Raw genomic sequence first — 21,132 nt, 5'->3', positions numbered from 1 at the left:
TGAAGTTCACGTCTCTGTCTCTGTCTGTCTGACCCACCTCCTGATGCCCGGCCTGATCGCGGTGACTCTTCTAGAAGTGGATGGAGCCTGCGAGGCTCCCGGTGGGAAGAACCATGCCTCTGTGTCTCCCGCAAGATTCGAATCTGTAGTTCGCGGACTCAGTGCTCCCAGAGAGCAGTGGGTGTGGGATTAGACACAAGGTATAATTCTAGCAGAGCCCTGGAGAAGCCGTGTTGGCCTCTGAGCCGCCCCTCCCCGCCCGGCTTCCTTCCTATAGTCCAAGCACAAAGTGTGGTCAGTCAGTTTTAAAAAAAATAGCGAAGGGATCAGCTGGAGTTTGTAAAAGTCCGTCTGTGTTTGGGCTGCACCATGGCCCACCTGAACAGAATGACCTGGGTGAGGCCATCTTGGGGGGAAGAGAGGTCGCAGCTACAGCTGGTTCTCCACCGCCTGAGGGAACATTCAAAAGTGCTGTCAACTCCCAGGTCATTGTGGACTGTCTCTGAATACCACTAAATGATGTTGTCCTTGAGGCTCATGATCGAAAAGCGCCTCTGAATCTTTGTTCTGCCCACTGAGGCAGCTGCCCCCACTGTGGAAGAAATCAGAGGGTTCTAAAGACTTCGAGCATCTCCTACTGAAACTGGGGAAGCTGGCTGTCCCCCAGCTTCTCTCTCATCTCTAGGTCATTCCTGAAGTACCAGTCACAGAGGTCATGGTCGACCACGGTCCCCGAGGCGGCTGCCTGGAATGACCGTCAGTCCGGTTCTCCGTCTTGGCCCCGTCTCTGCGCTGTCACCCTCAGCCGGCCGTGCTCGTACGGGAAGACGTTTTTGCTCTTGGCACTAGAAATAACTATTCCCGGTAACAGTGAGGAGAGAACCCCTCGCCCCAGACATCAGAGCGGCTGAAAGGACATGTCGCTGTAGCTCTTCACGTGGGACTATCACGGAGGTCTCAAACTCATTCTTCTCAGCCTGCTGTCCTTCTCTTTAGGACCCGTGGCTGCTTTACATCGTAGAAGGGACGCAGCTCCCAAGCCTGGTGTCAGGAGCTGAGCATTAGATTAGCACTAAGAAGCCTGGAGAACCCTTTAAATAAAACACTCGGCCTCTCCGCGTGGTGGTTTTCCTTAACAGTATAATGGGAGCAATGCTACCTTGTTTGTAGGTTATTCGGCTCCAGCGAAGTAATAGATGGGAAAGTGTGTTGTGCAATGCCAAGTCCTGTGCGGATGTGATTAGCATTCATTGTCATCACGTGACTTAGCTTTTTGAGGAAAGAATGCACTTCCTTCTGCTTTGTGGTACTGAGCACCTATGGCGCGCTAGGTGGTCCTGTCCTGGGTCTGGAGCTGGGACATAGGAGGGGGAAGGCAACGGATTTAGCCCCTGTGCTTGTGAAAGTTACAAAGGCCCCTCCCCCAATATAGAGCCAGCGCTCCCAGTGCCCGCCCTCGCATTGCCTGTCCTCCCAGTGCCTATGCTTCCAGTACTAGTGTGCCCAGTACCTGTCCTCCCTGTGCCTGTCCTCCCAGTGTCTGTGCTCCCGGTACTAATGTGCCCAGTGCCTGTCTTCCTAGTGCTGGTGCTCCCAGGGCTGGTCCAGTGTGCATCCTGGTCAGGACGGGCTAAAAGCAAACTCACCAATGAGTTTTCTTGGAGAGACAGATGTCCGCCGAGCTCTTGCTGGCTCTCAGCGATCTCTGATCTAGGGTTTCTGAGATGCAAAGACACAGCTCCCTCCCTACTAAAGAGAATTCTCAAGGGGTTTAAGAGCCCTTGAAAAGAATTACGAAGTTTCCCTTGTCCAGACTCCTCCGGCAGTGACTGAACTCAAGCCAGTATCCTGTGGGTTCTCTGCTGCACAATGTGTGTGTTCTTCACTGGTGAACTTTCATTCATTTGTATACACCAAAGCTAAATTAACGTATTCAGATGAGATTTCGGAAGTGATGATTTTCTCACTTTTCTGACACAGGAAAGCTTTTCAGATCTGTTGTCTAGCCTTTTAAAATGGTCTAATGAAACAGCTGAAATGAATAGAATACTTATATGTCCATTATATCTCAATTTCAAAAAGTCTAATGAAATCAGTGCAAAATGGCAAGAAATAGGCATCAAAAAGGCATAACTCAGTCACGTAACCTGGCAAAAGTAATTCCGCTGACTTTAAGGTCCAACTAGACCGTGTGTGTGTGAGCCCTCTGCTGCCTTTGTAGAAATTCCGTACATGGGTGGAAACCTCTCTGGTTCTCTGGGACTTCTGTTTGCTTTCATCCCAACACATCTGAGAAGCACTAGCTTTCTTCAAAGAGCTCCTCTTTACAGGGGACTTAGGAAATGCTTTTGAGGAAGTGGAGGAGAGCCACTGCTTGGGACTAAGTAAAAGGGTCTGTCCTGTGTCATCTGCTCACCGACCATGAGGAAATAGAACTTCTGAGGGCAAAGCTTCAGAAATCACCTGAGTTTTGACCCCTTGTCCAAAAGACTTCTGAGGGCATCTGAGAAAAAACTTGAGAGAGCCGTAACACAGAGCTGACGTTTTTCCAAAGAGGAGAAACTCTTTTTTTCCTTAAGAATTCTGTCTGTCCTCAAAATCTCTGCGCTTTCGGTCTTTGCGGGGATACAGGAGAAAGGGGGACAGGTTGGACTCACTCTTGGGATGTCCTGGCTGCTGTTGTCCTGTCAGTTTTCTAGCCCAGTGTCCCTAAGAGCAGGTGACATTTACACATTTTATAGCCTCTCTGTACCCGACTCATGAGATTGATGCTACACCGTGGGCCTTGCTCATGGATACTTGAATAAAACTAAGCATACTTGAACACGTGAAGGGACTCAGCTGTGGTCTAGTTCCGCCATGAAGATTCTCTAAAGATTGTTTTTTTCTCCTCTCACAAATGGTGGCCCCACCTTGAACGTAAGTTGCTTAGCACCCAAATGAACCTGATTTCTTAAAACAAGCAAAACACCGGAGGCTCCATTCCAGAACACGTTCCCGCCACAGTTAATCTGGATTCCTATAATTCCTGTATGGCCCCGTATCTTAATTGCCCATAGCTGTGTTGCCAGTACAAACAGGATGGGGGGAAGAGTACACGCCCTTTACTGAATCCAGGAAAGCACCATCCTCTGAAACTCGAATATTTTTTGCGAGGTACTGAGTGACCATCTACTGAAATGCTTAATAAGGTTATCTGCTGACTAAAAATTCCTTCCAAGCCATTCTTACTCGCTACCATCTTTATGTTTGAGATTCAGGGCTAGCATTCAGCACAAAGAACAATTCAGACCTTCCATTCGGCTTTTCAAGGAAGTGTATTTGGAAATTAACCCTCAGAGTACTGATTCGTAGAAGATAGGCATTCTGGGGTGAGAAGGGTTCCAGAACCTTCCTCAACCTTGACCTGTTGGCCATTTTCCTTGACGGTTGGCAGTAGGATGTAGCTGGCCTGCTGACCTGCTTTAGAAAGAAGGCCGCTGGGCAAACAGCAACCCTGTGGCACCGTGTGTAACTAGGGGCCCCTTCCCCTGGACTTGGCTATCCCCACGGAGATGAGCGGCATGTGGGGGTGCCTGTCAGAGGGGAGACAGCTCAGAGGAAGTAGCTGTAGCATGGATTCAGGTCTGTATTCACCGAAACAAAATTTAGAAACTTGGTTCATGATCTAGGGTATTGAAGGAAATATGTACTAAGTGGCTTTCTGATTTTCAGGTTCGGTCCTCTGCGATGTCTGCATTTAGCAAATGAATGTCCACGCTTACCAAATCAGATTACAAATCCATCTCAGCATATCTGAAATGAGGAATGAGGTCAAATAAGTAGAAGCATTTGAATAGGGGTTGATCATTGTAAAATCTGCACCCCCAAAAGAGCCTCAGGGTATAAGACCTAAGATAGTAGTGTCTGTAAAATAGTTTTTATGAAAAAAACCTCAGACTTGAAATGTATTACGCATTCAAAAGACATAGAAAATATGAGTGCAAAGGTGAGAAAAAAGAGTGAGAATGACGTACCATTGGGATGCATTAATAAAAGTCTAAGTCCCGCAGGAAGGGAGGTGATAGTGCTACTCTCTTCTGCCTTGAGAATTATGTTCAGACTTGAGGGTCTGAGTTTAAGATTGGAACAAAGAGGATAACGTGGAAGTAAAAGGCTTTCATGAAAAATAATAAAAGGAAGTAAGGATGTTTGCTTAGGAAAGAAATAGGGGTGAGGAGACATAAGAACTGGTTTCCAAATTTCTGAACAGGGTCAAGCAGAAGTAGAGTAAATCAAAAACTAGACCAAGTGGGAAGGGCTGCAAAGCCAATCTCAGCGCAGCATAGGGAAGAGATTTTGTGCCACCTGAGCTGTCAGACGTTGTAGGATACCTGAATTTTGAGTTCTCTGTCAGTGAGGAGTTCTGGGAGAGACAACGGGGTCTTCTCTTGTTGTAGAGAAAACCGCAGTAAGAAGAATTAGATGCCAGTGACTTTGAGAGAGTACCTGGGAAGTGCCAGGCAATGCCTTGAAGTGCAACACAGAGTTTCAGGGAGACGGAATGTGGGCTGTATTCGCTTTCCTTCTCTAAACTGGATAATCCAGACCATCTCTTCCTTTTCATCTTTACTCACTCCCAAGTTATGAGTTTAATACGTGCATAATAATAGCCCCTGCCCCTTGGTTAAGTTGGTGAATCGCTTGCAATCCTAGCAGGGTGTGCCTCGCTGCTCATTAGCTTAGCTTTAGGGCAGAGCAACAGATCAGCACAGCCCAAGTAATTAGGCAATTGCCTGACAAAGAAGTTAGGCCACAAGCAAGAAGCTTACAGCAAACACAGGGAGAAGCTCACGGTACCAGACACGCAGTGGCCATTTGTGCATCACTGCCTTAATGTCAGGAGGATTAGAGGAAGATTTTCAGCCTGGTAAAGAGCACTGTGCCCATTAAGCATGTCCAGAATCCACACCAGTCCTTCTAGAGCTGCAGGGAAAGGGCGGTCATTTCTGGAAAGGGGGGTTATTGAAGTTTGGGGCTATGAACGCTCTCTTCGCAGGGGTGAGCTAGAAGGTCTCAGATTGTGCATTGGAAGCCGCCTTTTGCCAGTGTTTGGTGTAATCCTGGGGAGGTTTTACTCCTCAGTTTCTCAGTCTGTAGAAAGAGATTAAAAATGAAGCGTGCTTCTAGTCCATTAAGAGATTAAGGATGACATCCTAAATGTCCAAGTTTAACTTGTCGGCGAAGTCAATGCATGTCGCCTTTTTTTTCCCTACTGACCTTGCTGGGAGCCGTTGCTGAATTCTAGAGTAGTTGTATGGGTAAACTATGTGGCGGGGTCGTTGGCCTCTTTAAATGCCATTAGTGGCCCCAAATCGTGACTGTTCTGCCCCATTAGGTATCACAGAGAGACGAAAGCACAAATTGAAGAGAACGTCAACAGAGAAAATGGAGCAAAGGAAGGAACGAAGATAAGAGTGGGAGAGAGAGAGGGAGAGAGAGGGAGAAAGAAACCCACGCCCGGAGCTTTATGTACTTTGAAGAATGAGGCAGTGGCAGGGCGCCTGCAAAGGCCTGTTCCAACCTGGAGAAGACCCCGCCGCTGGGAGGCCACTGGACAGGGGGACGCCGCATTCACGGGACGCCTGCCCGCCGAGGAGGGTCCGGGGGCCCTCACAGCGGCGCTCAAGGCCTGTGATCTTTCCCAGTTAACCACCGGCCTCCCAGCAGCAGGGCGTGGCCTGCCCCTTTCCACAGCCACAGATTTTGCTGCTAAAACCCAGCACGCCCTACACACATCGCCGGCCTAGCCCTGAGCCTGATGAGGGAGACACGTTAGAGGAATTGAACCAGAAGGCGTGTTTCCATGTAGGTGGGGTTTTATGAGCCTGATGGAAACTTGGGAGCAGGCACTAGAAACCCCGTGTCTGTCACAGTTCGAGAAGGCCGACTGCCAGGGGCCGGCCCCACTGCTATTTTCCTGCGTGTGCTCTGTGCGGGAAGGGGCCCAGACACTCCTGCTGACACGACGCGCGGGCTCAAATAGCAGCGAGAGGAAGGCCAAGTCACATAAGCCGATGCTGACACACTTAGCCTCGCAGATGCCAGCAGCACGTCAAGTTCGACACTGTCCCCGACTTGGAGACGCCCCCCTCCCCCTTAAATGGCAGATGCGCCGGTGCCGTGTTACATTTAATAGAAGGGGCGGCCGGAGAGAACATCAGAAACCACGGATGCACTGTTTATTTCTCAGTCATTTTGGGTTAAATTGCTGTGACTTGAATGTCAGCCGTGTTTGGGATGTGGTAGTGAAATAAAATCCATAGCCCGTGGGCCAAGACAAATTTCAGAAAACCCCAAAACACAATTGTCTTGGTTTCTCGCTGGCCGTGTCTCTGCACACACAAATAGAAGCTAGTTTATTGCCCTCCAGCCGTTCAGTGGGTTGCTTGCCTTGCCACACTCTGGGGACTGTCTAATGAACCCCAAATTACTTCCCTCAGAGCTGGGGATGGCAGGAATGAGGGGCCGCAACATCATTAGGGATGTCAAAAGTCCATGCCGGTTACGCAGAGCTGCATGGGAGGTGGTCTTTTCTGGGGCGGGAGGTGAGAAGTTAGCTCTGTTCATTCGAGGAGCACGGGGTAGGAGCCTGTGGACGCCACGGGGATGACGGCCACCAGGCACATCCGTGGCGGGGGGTGGGGCGTAGGGTTCTGGACCATGTTGATGTTCTGGACCAAAGTGTGTCTCATGGGGAAACATTCACACTAAGCAAGCCCCAGGTCTCCAAATCGGGGTCATTCTTTCCAGAAGTATCAGTGAAAATACTTGATCTCACGTTGAACTCTCTTGAGCTTTAAGGCAAGGTCACGCTGATCCCTCGTTGAGAACGAGCCACTTCTCCGTGTTGGGTTTTGTGGCAGTGCGCCAGTGCCTGGGTCAGCATTTCTGCCTGGGGTGATGGTCATGCCTTCTTGTTCAAGGGACTCCTTTGTGCAGAAGGCAGGCATTAGAGTAAAAAGCCAGAACTTCTGATGGAAGGACCAGGCTTGCCTTGACCTTAGCCAAGAGCTAGTTCACTCTTCTTGCTCTTAATTTCTTTGTCTGTGAAATGGGGATGAAAAACACCCTCCGAGCAGAAATGACGTATAGGAAGCTGGTATAAAATGGGAGGGGGTCATGGAGTAGAATTCTGAGGCTACCGTTCTTTTTCAGGGTGTGGATGGGGGATGGACATATTTTCTTCATCCCCGGCTAGTTCATGATCCCGAGTAGCAGGAAGGGAAGGCTGGCCAGCTTCGTTGCGGTTGGACGGAGGGCTAGGGCAGACGCTCTCCGACCTGAGTGTAAAACAGAATCATCTGAAATCCTCCCTGTAGGTCTGGAATGGAACCGGGTGCTAAGCACATTAATAAGTTCTCCCACCCCACCCCCAGGTAATTCCCATATAGGTAGTGAGTGACAGTCATCTAATGTGGGATTTAGGGGAGAGAACCATTTTTTGGAGGTTCATGAATGGAGAGCATCAAGATGAGAAAGATGAGCTCCCAACTGAGCTGGGTGGCTGCCTACTTCCTCCCGCCCCCAGATTCAGGACCGCCCCCCACCCCTGCATCTTTGGTCTTGAAACTACACGAATTCTTTGTGAGGTGAACGCTCCCAACCCTGAAAGATGGTGCATTTTTAAAAACTCTTCTAAATTATCATAAAAATTGTTTATATCTTGAGCCATTTGACTCTCTGGCCCTTTTGGAAAATAACTTTCCATATGCAAGACCTTGAAATATTTGGGGTCTCTCTGTTGTCTCTAAGTTGTCTCCTTCTTCAAGTTAAGTGTTATCAATTCCTTTTTAAGGAATTGGGTTCTCTGTTCTGTCTCTGCTTGAGAATCTGCTGAGGGGCTTACGAAAGTCACTCTCAGTCCAATTAATCAAACAGTTTCTGGGGCTGGGGCCCAGGCATTCACATTTTCAGAGTTCTTTAATTTGAAATGTGGAGTCAGGGGGGCAATTAGTACAAATCATGGGGGAATTCTGTTTTTCCATTATCAGAGTCTTGTGTTGCTGTCATTTCATGTTTTCTCTGTCCTACTCTCTTTTTTTCTTCTCTTCTCTTCTTTTCTTCCTTCCTTCCTTCCTTTCTTTCTTTCTCTCTTTAAAAAAAAAAAAAAAGATTTTATTTATTTACTTGACAGAGAGAGAGCAGAAGTAGGCAGAGGGAGAAGCAGGCTCTCCGCTGAGCAGGGAGCCCGACGTGGGGCTCTATCCCAGGACCCTGGGATCATGACCTGAGCCAAAGGTGGACACTTAACTGACTGAACCACACAGGCAACCCTGTCTTACTCTTTTTTTCCCCATGTGTAATGCCTGATCAAAAGTTTGCATGCTCCCAATAGATTACTTTCTTTCTTTAAAAAAAAAAAAAAGAAGTAGTTTAGATACTCCTTTGTCTTTAAGAAAAAAAATCATTCAAAACTACTTAATGAATGACTACTATGTTCTATGTACTTTCCTAGATACTTCAGATACTTCATTGAATAAAACAAAGCTCTCTCCATGGAGTTTATATTCTAGCAGCAGGAGATGGACCAAAAAAATGGACTAATAATTAGTATTTTCAATTTTAGTAGTATGTGATGATCAGTGCTTTCAAAAAAAAAAAATCTCTCATAGGTGCTCCTTTGTCTTCTTGGTGGGTTTCTTTTCTTCTGTCTTTTAGTTCAGTGGTTCTTAAGCTTTAGGGAACGTACGAGTTGCCCAAGGAGTTTGACGAAATGTAGGCCACCCCTACCCCACACCCACACTTTGAGAACCCCCACTATGGAGGGCCCACAGCTCCACGAATCACCAGGAGCCTGGACTACTTGGTAAGGCCGGCGCATCCTGTCCCCAGGAAGGGAGACTACCTTGTATTTAAGGTTCAGGTGGACGGTGAGTGCCTCGGGCAAGAAGACAACCGTATGAGGAAGTAAGCACCAGACGGACGAGTGAAGAGTTGCCTTTCTAAAGGCCCTGCACATTCTCGGGGGTGTTTCTTGCAGGCCCCCCGTCCACATTCTTTGTCAGAGCTCATCATACCGGTCATGCTGTCAGACTTTCCTCAGGTGGTGTTTTTTGCTGCCTTTTTGGGTAAATAGTCCGACTATGAGCGTCAGAGGGGGACCTGGAATAGCTTGACCCAGAGAAGTCTGGTGAGAAGAAAGATGTCTCTTGGCCCCTTTGTGAGGCAGGAGGCTGAAAGCCGGCGGCGGGGATTCTGAGGGAACTTAGGTTGACTCACAGGGACTCAGAGGTAGAGTCGTTTGAAACCGCCCCAGTCCACTTAGCCGCTTCTGCTCCTTCTCTTCTCCTCTTCTAATTAAGTTAGTCAGGCGATAGGAGAGTTTTCTCTCCCCCAGGATATTCAAGGAAGCCCTGAGGAGCACGTGGCAGCTTTGCTGCCGAATGAGGAGGGGGACGGGAAGGGACGCTTCTGCGGGGAAATTAGTGCCAGACCAGGGCTCCAAGGTTCCGTCTGCTTCGTTATGCATCCTGACCACATGATTCAATGCATATTAGATAGGGAATTCTTTAAATCATTGCGTAGATGGAGAAACGGGCTCCGAAAAGCCAAATAGTGTCCTCATGGCCGTTAGCTAGCGCCGGATGATTTGGGATTAAAATTCAGATGGCCTTGAAGGTCCCACATGGCATTAAGATCCTGTAGATTTCACCGTGGTGGGGCTAGCTGTAAAATTGTGTGGGTTGCTTTTCCGAATGAAAATGTGGAGCCTCTTGCTTAAAAAGCAGGGAACATACGCTGTCAAAGATTCTAAAATATAAAGCTTCTTCCGTGGCTCCGCGATCCCTTTCTCTCTCCTCTCTCTTGACCCGTTGCGGTGATTTCATGGCTCGTTGATGTCGTGCTCCCAGGGGTACGGGGATGTTCCCAGAGCAGGAGCAGGCTCACAGCCCCCAGGGCTCTGCCCTCTACCCCGGGACTGTGCAGCCGGGCGCCCGCTGCCTCCAGCCACCAGACGGATGCCGTGTTGAGCCTGGCCTCTGCGGACGGCCACTCCAGCCCACAGGATTGCAAACCTGCCGTGTGCTCGGTAACCTGGGTCCGAGCGGGCAAGGGTTGCCCTCCGAATGCATTGCAATGCTGTGAGCCTCCGGTGGAAACAGCTGCTGCGCTGCCCTGAGAGGGTTCAACGGTGTGTGCCTGACCCCGACTCTCCCAGGGGAAGGCTGGGGGGCCCTAGAGGGGTGAGGGCTAGGGGGCTCAGGACCGATCTTAGGAAGGCCCGCAGGTAACGAGAGGTGGACTAGCTCACGAGCCAAGGCCTTACGCCCCCCTGTGCGCATCTCATTGGTCCCATCAGACTTCCCTTCTAAAGCCTCAATTCAAAGATGAAATTATTAAGGATTTCAAGATGGCGACTGTAGAGCGTTAAAGTCGAGTATGACGCTTTTCTGAGCGTGGGAACTCTGTGTGACTGCCTGGTCACACGTCCACGCCGCTGGCCCTGGGCCGTGATGAATCAAAGAACTGTATGTAAAGATTCCTGGACTGCAGGCATTTACTTCAGGAGAAGATAGTACGTAATAAGCTATTATTAAGTCATTGGAACAGATAACAAGCCGGTATACATTGTTTATAGAAGTAGCTTGTGATTAAGTGCATAATTAGGCTTCCTGTTCACTGTTACTTTGTAAAGTGACAACTAGTTAGATTTCCTCATTTTCCCCCGTCTTGTCCATTCCCCCAGATTTGATTCAGCAGGGAGATACGGCCAGTGTTGAGGCGAGGGAAACACCACTCACTTGATGTCATTCTGGAATCTCCCATGTGCAAGATTTTCCCTGAGAAGCAGGCCCGCGGGAGGAGGCATAGAATCAGCCTGGTGGTCTGATCCAAAGGGTTGCAGGAAAATCAATCTGATTGAACCAAAAAAAAAAAAAAAAAAAAAAAAAAAAAAAAAAAAAAAAAGTGGGTCAGAAATGGAGAGGCAGGAGCCAACCAGGATGTGAGTGTGGGTCAGCTGGCAAAGGTCAAGCCCAAGTACCTGACCACCTGGCCAGGGAGTAGGAACTGGGATTGGAATTACAGAGGACTTCGGGGAGAACTCCCATTCCAGTGGGGGAAATGAGTTCTTGGAGAAGGCAGAGGAAAAAGCTCCATCCCTCCAAGGCGAAGTGGGCGGATTAGGGCTGCATAAGCCATTACACCCCCACCCGGCTGCTTTGGCGTCCCCGAGCCCGGGGAGCGAGCCGGCCGCGTCCCCCCGGCTGGGTGTCGATGGCCCGCTGTCGGCCCTGCCCACACTGTGCCTGCAGAAGCTTTTATGAGGCAAGGGGAGGGTCACAGCCCAGGCCAGAGCAATTTGCTGTGACTCTTCCCCCCCCTCCCCCACCCGCCCCAATGCAGAAACATTTGCCAAGTCACTCAAGTTCCTCAGCCAGGCAGGGGGCTGGTGACCCACAGCAGATGACAGCAGGGGACAGCTGCAACCGGCCCTTGGGAAGCAGTCGTCAGTTCTTTCTGGTCAACAGTCTTTATCGAGGGATCTCCTGGCCCTGTGTCCTGGAGCAGGGGCGTGGGGGAGGCTGCGGCTTCCTCCTGGCCGGGTCCCTTTGCTGTGGTTAGAGACCAAAGCAGAGTTGCTGGTGGGGGCTGCTCTGGGGGCCTCTCCTGGTGTCTGAGCTCCTTCTGCTTCTAAAGCAAGACCCCCCCCCCCCCCAATGCAGATCTGTGTTATCAGGTCTTGAAACAGAACTAGCGGAAGGGGTTCTAAGAGCCAGAGGGGTGGAGGGCCGTTCGCCAGTGTATAGGGAGCCGAGCAGAACAGCTGCACTTAACCATCAAGCTGCTCCTGTAAATATTTGCAAACGCCCCTTCAGAGCTCAAAAGCCTCGGACAGGATCATTGGACAATTTGCTTAGAAGAAGAAGAAACAAAATTGACCTCGTGGTCCGAAGCAGCCATAAAAAGAGAGAGTGAGTTTGGGCAGAAGACCAGAAAGGGGGAAAAAATTGCTCAAAGTTTAATAAACACAAAAGAGAATAAAAATAAATCTCAAGAGCACTTATTTACAAACTCGATGGAGGGATGAGATTGGGGCGAGTGGGTGTGAACGATGGGTGTTTGGGGGAAGAACTGGCCTGTGGGGCTTCCGCCGAACGTGGAGGAGAAAACGTGCCCGATGGGCTTTGCTCCCCGGGATGCTGCTTCAGAGCGTGTCTGAGGCTTCTGCTGTCTAGTGGGGAGGCCATGGGAAGACGAATTCAGCCACTAGGCCTGTGGAAGGTTCTGGCCAGACTGGAGGGTGTAGGAAGCCAGAAAACCTGGCTCCAGCCTGGCTCTAGCTTCTGGGCCTGGGCCTCTGCCTGTTTGCGGCTGAGCTGGTCAGGCGATGACCAGCTTGTCCAATCACCTGGCGGGGGTGAGGGGGGTGGCATGTTCCAGAGGAGAGAAAGATCGATTTCTTCCCAGCAGCCCAGCAGGGACCTTTTCAAATTGCAGCGCTCGGGGGTCCAGAAAACCCGGCTGTTTGTAGGCATGTCTGTCCGCTTGAAAACTGTCCCCCGACTCCCTCACCGTTGTAATGTGCTGGGCCATCACTGTGTCCACATGAATACTTTCTTTTCTCTGACACCTGGATGCTTTAGATTTTTGGGGGTTTTTATTTTGTTTGTTTGTTTGTTTCGGAGACTCCTGGCTCACGAGCTACAAAGCTTCCATTCACAAGGTCGTTTGGCAGTCACGGTGCGGAGCGTGGCTGGGAATTCACCCCTTCCCCAAAAGTGGCTTTCTGGGAGTCCCAGGACGAGGGGAGAGGGGTGGGGTAAGCCCCCTTGAAGGAAAAGAGTGCCGAGCTCTTAAGATCAGCAAATGGTCGCATGTTCTCGCTTTTTTTTTTTTTTCCCCAGTCTCATCGTCAGGGCACGGGTTTCCCAAGAAATCATGAAAGGTATTTATTTCTATTTTAAGATCGGCAAGATGGCTCGTTTATTTAATAAGAAGTTAGTCTTGCCAATAGCCAGATGGCTGAGTCTTTCAAGACTTCCACTGATGACCAACTATGCAAACAGTGGATGGTTGGTGAATTCCAAGTGTGCAGGGGGCCCTGTCCTAGGGTTGTGGGGTTTGGAGGGGCGGGGAGGAAGACCTGGCAAATCTGGTCTCTGCCCTCAAGATTCTTAAAATTTCCACGGGGGAAAACAAAATAAACAAACATAATGCAGAAGTAATAAAAACACTTGTAAAAAGCTATAAACAACTGTGAATGATTATGTTGTAATGAAGCTACACAGTCGAGAAGAGGGTAGAAAGGATTGGAGCTACCCAATTTGGATGGAACATTCCGGAATAATGAAGGAAAGTTTGCAGAAGATCTGGGAGGAGAATTGTAGAAAAATCTGGAACAAGTGGCCTGTGCAGTGTACAGGCTCCATAAATGGGTGCCGTGTCTGAACCGTGTGGCCGGGATGGGGACCCGCTTGGGTTTTGTTGGTGAAGATCAGGTGCTTGTTCAAAGACAGTGGCAAATGACTGTAACATAACAGCAAACCTCTAGCAAACCCGTGAACTTGAAATTGCTGTGTACTATCTGCCTCTGTGTGTTTTATGGGGCTTAGAACAGAAGGCGTTGGGGCTAACCCTTCCTCTCTTCCTCTCTTTCTCTTCATTAGACCAGATAACCCATATTTGAATGTTATTATTATTTTTTTACATTCAAATTTTCTCACCCTAACTTAACTAGAGGGTATATTTGGTCATATGCGTGTGAAAAAAACCAAACTATTGAAGCCAAAAAAGATGCAATACACGAACCTGGATAGAGCAGAGGATTCGGATGCCAAAACTTCAAGGAAAAAAAATACATGGGCAGACTGCTTGCCATTAGGAGCTATTTTCTTGGCACATCTGATTAAAGTGTATGTAAGCCCGACAGCTCTCTCCAGGCATCAACTGTCACGAGTTTGCTCCAGTTCACAACCGTCTAGGATTTTCCACGGCTCTGTCAGCTTTCAAAGGATGGGGTTAACTGCATGCCCTCGAACGGAGTTGGAAGTGGTTTGTTAATCTCTATTAATCTGCGACTCCTGTAACCAAATGCACATGTTTATTTATTTTCTCCCCCTCTGGTTAAATTGTTAATGGTATTAAATTGGCCCTTGGAAACGAAATCCTTCTGTAGATATTTCCCGTATGTTTTCTTGAGATGATCTCATGCTGCAGGGTCCTTTTTGAGAGAATAATGGATTTTATCATTTTCAATGATTGCCCTTTTTACAGACGCCATCCCGCCCACTTTCTACAGACCCTACTTCAGAATCGTCCGCTTTGACGTCTCGGCGATGGAGAAGAATGCATCCAACTTGGTGAAAGCAGAGTTCAGAGTCTTTCGTTTACAGAACCCGAAAGCCAGAGTGCCCGAACAACGGATCGAACTCTACCAGGTAACTTTCATGTACGTTGTTTGGTGAATAGTTAGTTTGAAGTCTGAGGGTAAAATCCTTTCTGCTGTTGTGACAGAAACCATTCTGTACACTCACAATCATGAGGGAGGTTCTCAGTTGTTACTCCTTTGCTCTCGGTACCTCATTCCTCAATCGATCGGGAAGGAAGAATCTTCAGAAGGAAGTGGTGAAGGTCTGAGCACATTTCTTCGGTGGTATAAATGGCTGGGGCACCTCCCCTTGGGAGGGATGGTGCCCAGAAGTCCACCTTCCCAACCTGGAAAGTCAGACAGTGTTGGCCTTCCTCTTGTCCTCTCTCTCCCTATAGTTTTCCCTCTTTTTGTCCTCTCTTTCCTATCTCCTGCCCCTTTGCTAACCTCCTTCTCTGTCCAGCTCCCCCCCCACCCCCATTTCCTGTCTGCCTCTGCCCTGCATTATTTCAGGCAGCCCTGAAATTGCTTTCACCTCTCTAAGTACAGGTGCTGGGCACCTGTGTTAAAAGATGATAATGATGGGGCACCTGGGTGGTTCAGTGGGTTAAAACCTCTGCCTTTGGCTCAGATCATGATCCCAGGGTCCTGGGATCAAGGCTCTGCATCAGGCTCTCTGCTCGGCGGGGAGCCTGCTTTTCTTCCTCTCTCTCAGCCTGCTTCTCTGCCTACTTGTGATCTCTGGCTGTCAAATAAATAAGTAAAATCTTAAAAAAAAAAAAAAAGATGATGATGATGAGGATGAAGAGGAAGTGCCAAGTCACTGACATTTCTGAAAGGCTCTTAAAAGCTTCTCAAGTGGATTACAGAGCAGTAGATCACATTTTCTAGAAGCTGAGGGAGATGCAGAACCTCTTGCACCATCCCAGACTCACTGAGTCAGAACGCACACAACGTAGAGCAGAATCTACGGTTTTCACAAGACCATTGGGTGATTCGAATGCACTTTGAAACACTGCTCAAAAAATCCTGAGTCCGAGGAGGGAGGCAGACCTGTGCACGAGTGACTTCCATGTGCCATAGGGTGATAGGAACGGTGTGTGTAGGGAGCAGAGTTGGAGAGATTTCACCAGGGAGTTGACATCTGACCAGGGCCTTGAGAAGCATCTGTTAAAACAGGATGAGGGACGATCGTTCTTGACAGAGGAGCAACCCATTCAAAAACACAGCCTTGAAGGGGCCTGTCAAGGGCACCGTGTAGATTGTGCTCGGGAGAGACTGGAGGTGAGAGGAGACCGGGAGAAGCTTGTCCTCCAGGGAGACTGTTTTGAGGGAAACCTAAAAGGGTCAAGAACACACGAGAGAACCATGATGCTAAGGAGGAGACATGGGTGAGTGTACGACTAAAAACGGGCTTACTTGAGGAAAAGAAAGATATTGACATCTGTAGGCGGAAACTTCTAGTTGTTCTGGATTCTAAACACTTGGAAACGTCGATACTTTGGATGAGAATTTTCTTTGTGTTTGTTACGAGAATGAGGAATTACCACGCTAATAAATGTGCATGAGATTGCAGAGAGTAGGTTTTAAAAGTTCTAAAAAGAGTCTTCAAGTACTAGTTTACATGTGTGTTCATGAAAGCTAATTCTTACTTATTAAAATGAATCCCCAAGGACCTCTTCTTGGAGGACCTCAAATCTTGGTGCATGTTCTGAGAGCACCGTGAGGGCAGCCATTGCTTCCGGTCACCTAGGATAGCGTCAGCGTGGGCTTCCTGAGTACCAGAGACTCTGTTAGGCGTGTTATAAGTACTGTCTCCATTAATACTCACAGCTCTACTGTGAGGCTGGCATGATGAGGTATTCTTTTCTTTTATAGAAATGACTGAAGTATAACAGCAGTATAACATGATACTAGTTTAAGGGGTACAACGTAGTGATTTGACGTATGTCTGTATTGCAAAATGTCTACCACAGTAAGTTCCGTTTACATCGATCACTTCCCATAGTTACACAATTTCCCCCCCCTGTGGTGAGGACTTTCAAGATGTACTCTCTGAGCAAATTTCCGATACATGCTACAGCGTGGTTGGCTGCAGTCCCCATGCTGTACCTTGTACCCCCAGGACTTATCTATCTTATTACTGGAAGTTTCGACCTTTTTGACGGCATTCACCCGTTGAAGGTATTCTTTTGACTACTGTGTTCTTCCTCCTTTTCACAGAGGAGGATGCTGAGTCAAAGAGAAAGTAAGTCCCAAAGAGAAAGTAAGTCCCCTGAAAGTAAGGATCAACACAGCTAGGAAGGGGCAGGGTGGCCACCCCAGTCCAGCTGTGACTCCCAGGTGCCCGCTTCTCACTACACCTTGTGCATTCCCTTCCTCTTTGCCTTGGGTATCAGCCAGAAGAGAAGGAAAACAAGAGAAACAAGAGAAACCAGGCCAGCCAGAGAGTGGATTGGTATCTGGAGGGAAAACAAAGACTGGGTTCTCTGAAAAAGAAGCTAGGGCAAAGGTAGCCAGATAGATAATTCAAGGTAATTAAAAAAAATAATAAAAACAAAAACATGATTCCATGTTCTCTCTTTTCTTCTTTCTCAATTAAATTGCCTTTATATAGGGCGCCTGGGTGGCTCAGTAGGTTAAGCCTCTGCCTTCAGCTCAGGTCATGATCTTAGGGTCCCGGGATCGAGCCCCGCAAGGGGCTCTCTGCTCAGCAGGGAGCCTGCTTCCCCTTCTCTCTCTGCCTGCCTCTCTGCCTGTTTGTGATCTCTCTCTGTCAAATAAATAAATAAAATCTTCAAAAAAAAATTGCCTTTATATGTCTCTGTGTATGGAGGATAGCATCACGATTATCCTCCCTGGCTCCATTTCAGTGGTCTGACTTCAATCAGTTGAAGGCAGGATCTCTTACGTCTTGTTGCCTCTAAGCTGAGCGGCCAAGTCACTGTTAGTTACTCTTAGGCCCCTGACCCTGTGCTCCAAGGGGCGACCTCTGATGAGGGCAGAATTAACTTGAGCACTTGCCTTGCTCTCGGAGGCCCTCTCATCGCCAGGAAGGGATGTGTCCCTCGAGGCTGGTCATTTAGAGGACCTTTAGTGAATTCTTCCTTAGTGACTTCTTAGTGGCTGTGTACCTTCTTGGAGGTTACGGCCACAAGGGCTCTCCTATCACCGGAGCAGCAAGATCTGCACAGATTGGAGTCCCCAGTTGGAAGAGGAGCAGCCCAAGACGGAAGCATATTGTGTGAAGAGGGTGAGCGTGGGCTGGTTCACTGTCCCTGAACACAGGAACCTGGAAGGAGGTGCTTTTAGAGGGCAAGGAAGGAAGGAAACAATTCCTCATCTATGGGGAGCTCAACGAGGCAGCCGTCTCACCTCCTGAAACATGACTAGGAAGTAAGTCAGAGACCCCTGACCACCCTCACAGAAGACACAAAGCACACACACAGCTGAGTTTGTGGAGAGGCAGCCTTTGGCCCTTTATTCACTTGTGACCAGAGGGGTCGTCTCTAGGATCACAAGAAAACGGAATTGCTGGATTAGAAGGGGAGGGCTAGAGGTGGATGCTTTGACAGATGCGGATGATCCTTTAGACTTGGATTTTTGCCTGCGTACCTCGATGATGCTGGCCCCGAAAATCAGATCATAGAATGAACGCGGTGCTTGTTGTGGGCACTTTTTCTAAATCTTACCCTGTTTATAGCTAACCCAGCCCAGACAGCTATGGCATCCCACCTGGCTCCTGACGTCTGCTGCGGTGTCCTTATTTGGAGTCCCATTTTTGGCTTGTTCTCTGACTTTCCACTTGCTTTCAGCAGCCATGTGGCCGTCTCTGCAGACTTCAGGAATAAACTCCCTCTCCTAGCCCTGGTACGGAAATTGGTGCTTATGATAAGAGCCTTGAATTATGAAGGTGAGGTTAGATGATATTCAGGAAATTGAATACATGCAATAAAATTTGAGAGTTTCATGTCCAAAACTGCTGACATGTTATTTTGTGGGGGTGGGGGCAAGGCTTGGTGCTTACATGAGGAGATCTTTTGCTATTTGGAGAGCTCCACTATTCAGAAGAACAAAGCCTCTGAAGTTTCCAGATGCCCTTTGATTACTGTATACTTGACACACAATTGGCATTCTACTCCCTAGAAGAAGAAGGGTAGGATGACTATGAATAGGTTCTCAGGCTGTTCAGATGGTTGAATGGAAAATTTATTAGAATTCCTCAGGGCATTTGTTTTAAGCAGGGGGAGAATGTGTGTGTATAAGTCTGTGCACATGCAAGTTCATGGGTGGGTGCTGGTGCTCCCCTGAGTATGAAAGCCCTGTGGGCACTTTTATAAGGCCTGCCCACAGTCCCTTTCTCTAGATTCCAATTCTCCCTAGAGGGAAAAAAAAATTAAAAACCTGCATCTGGACAGGTGTGGTTTGCAAAGGCTCTCAGATCTTTGGATATGCTCATTCTTCATTCTCCATTGGGAATCCCAGATTTCAGGCAGGGTTTGGGGGTCGTTCTGTCCCATAGGATCTATACAGGTATCCTTCTAGAGTCAGAATACCAGGCTGGAAGTGCCTAAGATAGCTTTTTTGTGAATGAGTTCACAGTTTGTCTTGTCCAGGGCTGTGCATGTGTTGATTCTCCTCGCCTGGGAGCATTAGGACACCCGAGCGTCCGTGGAAGTCACATTTAGCTTGGCGAGGGGACTCAGAGTTCTCACTGCTCTCCTCTCTCTACAGAATAGTCTGTCAGAAGTTTGGTGAATGGTGGTAAAATAAAGCCTTACTGTCCTCCTGCTCTGACTTTGGTGATGTCGACAGACTGTAAATAGCATATACTGGTGTGATCGTGCAATGACTTCAAGCCTACACCAATGCTGGAGGGAATATGAGGGGGATAAAGCGCTTTGATAGATGAGGAAAAAGAAGAGGGGAAAAAAGACACAAACTGAACCTTTTCCAAATGGGAATGACACTTACCATGTTTTTAAAGCTTTATGCCAAAGGCAGCCTTTGTTGGAATATGATCAGATAAAGCTCCAGTGCTCTGGGAGTGCCTTCGGACCTACAGTCTTGAAAATAGCTCTCAGCTCATTTGGAAATTTGAACACATCTTTCTCTGATTAACCTGCTCCTACATTTACGATTAAAATCATGCCCAGAGTCATAAGAGAGAGAAGAGATAGGGAAGAGAAACATTCTTCAAAATGAATATCACCAACATGAGCAAAGGCACCTGCCATCTTGGACTGGGGAAAATTCCCAATTTTACAAGTGAAGAAATGAGGCCCCAAGAAATTAATAACTTGTTTAAGGGCAGCCATGACTTCATGGCCCCATGAGACCATCAACCAATACTTTCGTTAGCTATACTGACCTCAAAAGGACCTTGTAGCTTTCAGATATTTCTAGCTTCCCCTCACTAACTCACACCCTTTCCAAACTAACTACTCATTTCAAACTTTACCACCTCTAGGATAATAAGACTTGTACCTTCATGACTGTTTTGACAATCTAGTCACTGAATAACAGCTACCCCAAAATTTCATGGCCTCAAATAACAATCCATTATCTGACACTGTGTCTCAGAAGTACAGTCTTTCCACTAATAGAGATATACCCAAAGTCCTCTTAAAGCAAAAGCTGGGAGGATCCAGAGAAATGCCTCAGAATTAATTTTTTTCCCCAGAAGGGGAGTTGTGACAGTTTGGGATGGGAGGGCAGCCTGGCATCTAGGTTTGACTCCTTGGGTGAAGCCATCTGTCTGAATCAAGAGATTCCCTTGAGCCCGGCAATATTTACAGCAGGGATATCTGAATAAATCAGACTGAGATCAGAGCAGATTTGGTTAATTAATATGCACAGCGATTTCTTTAATCACGTTGGGACTCCTTTTACTGTGTTTCAGTGTGTGCGCTAATATCCCGGGATTCGATGACTCCATCTATGCTCTCTGTTCACCCTTTACGAGGCAACATGGTGGTGGGTTCAATGGCAAGAGTATTGTGGCCTAAGTTCCCTTAACAATTCCCGATTAGCTTGGTGTTTATTGGAAGGGTGAGATTAAACAATGTCTCTACCTCCCAGATGGAGAGTGGGCACTCAACATGTGCTGGTTCAATTCCTTCCATGTCATCTCTTCGATTTTGGCTTCAAAACCTTTGATTCCTTGAAGAGGAAGAGCCCTAACAGAATTACCCGACCAAGTCAGTTGCCAGATTATTTTTAAGATTAATTTGTTAGCTTCAGGCCACTAATAAAATCATGCAAAATAACTCCTTGGGAGACAAGGTGATGTCATGACCTCATACATCATAAAACATTGGGAGAAAAAGGTCATCTTCTTGCATGGCGCTGGTATGAGACCATTAGTGTTGGTGGCAGATAGCTTGGGAGAGTACAGTCTGCTGATGGGTGCCTGTTGGTTAGTAGAAGATAAATGTGCTGAGATGAAATAAGCTCAAGTGGATTTCAGAGGAACTCTGAATCTTATATATGTAATATATAGAATACATATATATGTTTTATATATATGTGTGTGTGTATGTATATATAATTTTATATATACATATATAATCTCTGCAAAATATTTTAAGCTATGCACACCCTGAGGCTTTACAGTGAAAATGAAAGGTTGATGGCTTGAGCCTGCTTTTGAAGGGACTCTAAGGCGGCAAAACGAAGGGTGAGGTTCCGTCACTGTGGGGAGTATGGCACTGGTGGGGTTAATAAGAATTGCCCCCTTTTCCGAACCCCAACCACATGCACATGCACGTGTTCATACA

General features: G+C 47.9%; 1 protein-coding gene across 3 annotated transcripts in view; it reads left to right on the top strand.

Annotated features, from left to right (window-relative positions):
- TGFB2 (transforming growth factor beta 2) overlaps positions 1–21,132 on the top strand; it is a 77,207-nt gene that overhangs the window by 34,644 nt on the left and 21,431 nt on the right. For all 3 annotated transcript variants that reach the window (XM_080824757.1, XM_080824758.1, XM_080824756.1), the window contains one exon: positions 14,260–14,423. In XM_080824757.1, coding sequence (XP_080680883.1) covers positions 14,260–14,423 — 164 coding nt within the window. The remainder of the gene's footprint in view (positions 1–14,259; positions 14,424–21,132) is intronic.

Source organism: Martes martes (assembly GCF_963455335.1).
Source record: "Martes martes genome assembly, chromosome: 15".
In the NCBI taxonomy this organism is placed as follows: Eukaryota; Metazoa; Chordata; class Mammalia; order Carnivora; family Mustelidae; genus Martes; species Martes martes.
This window is presented reverse-complemented; position numbering and strand designations above follow the sequence as displayed.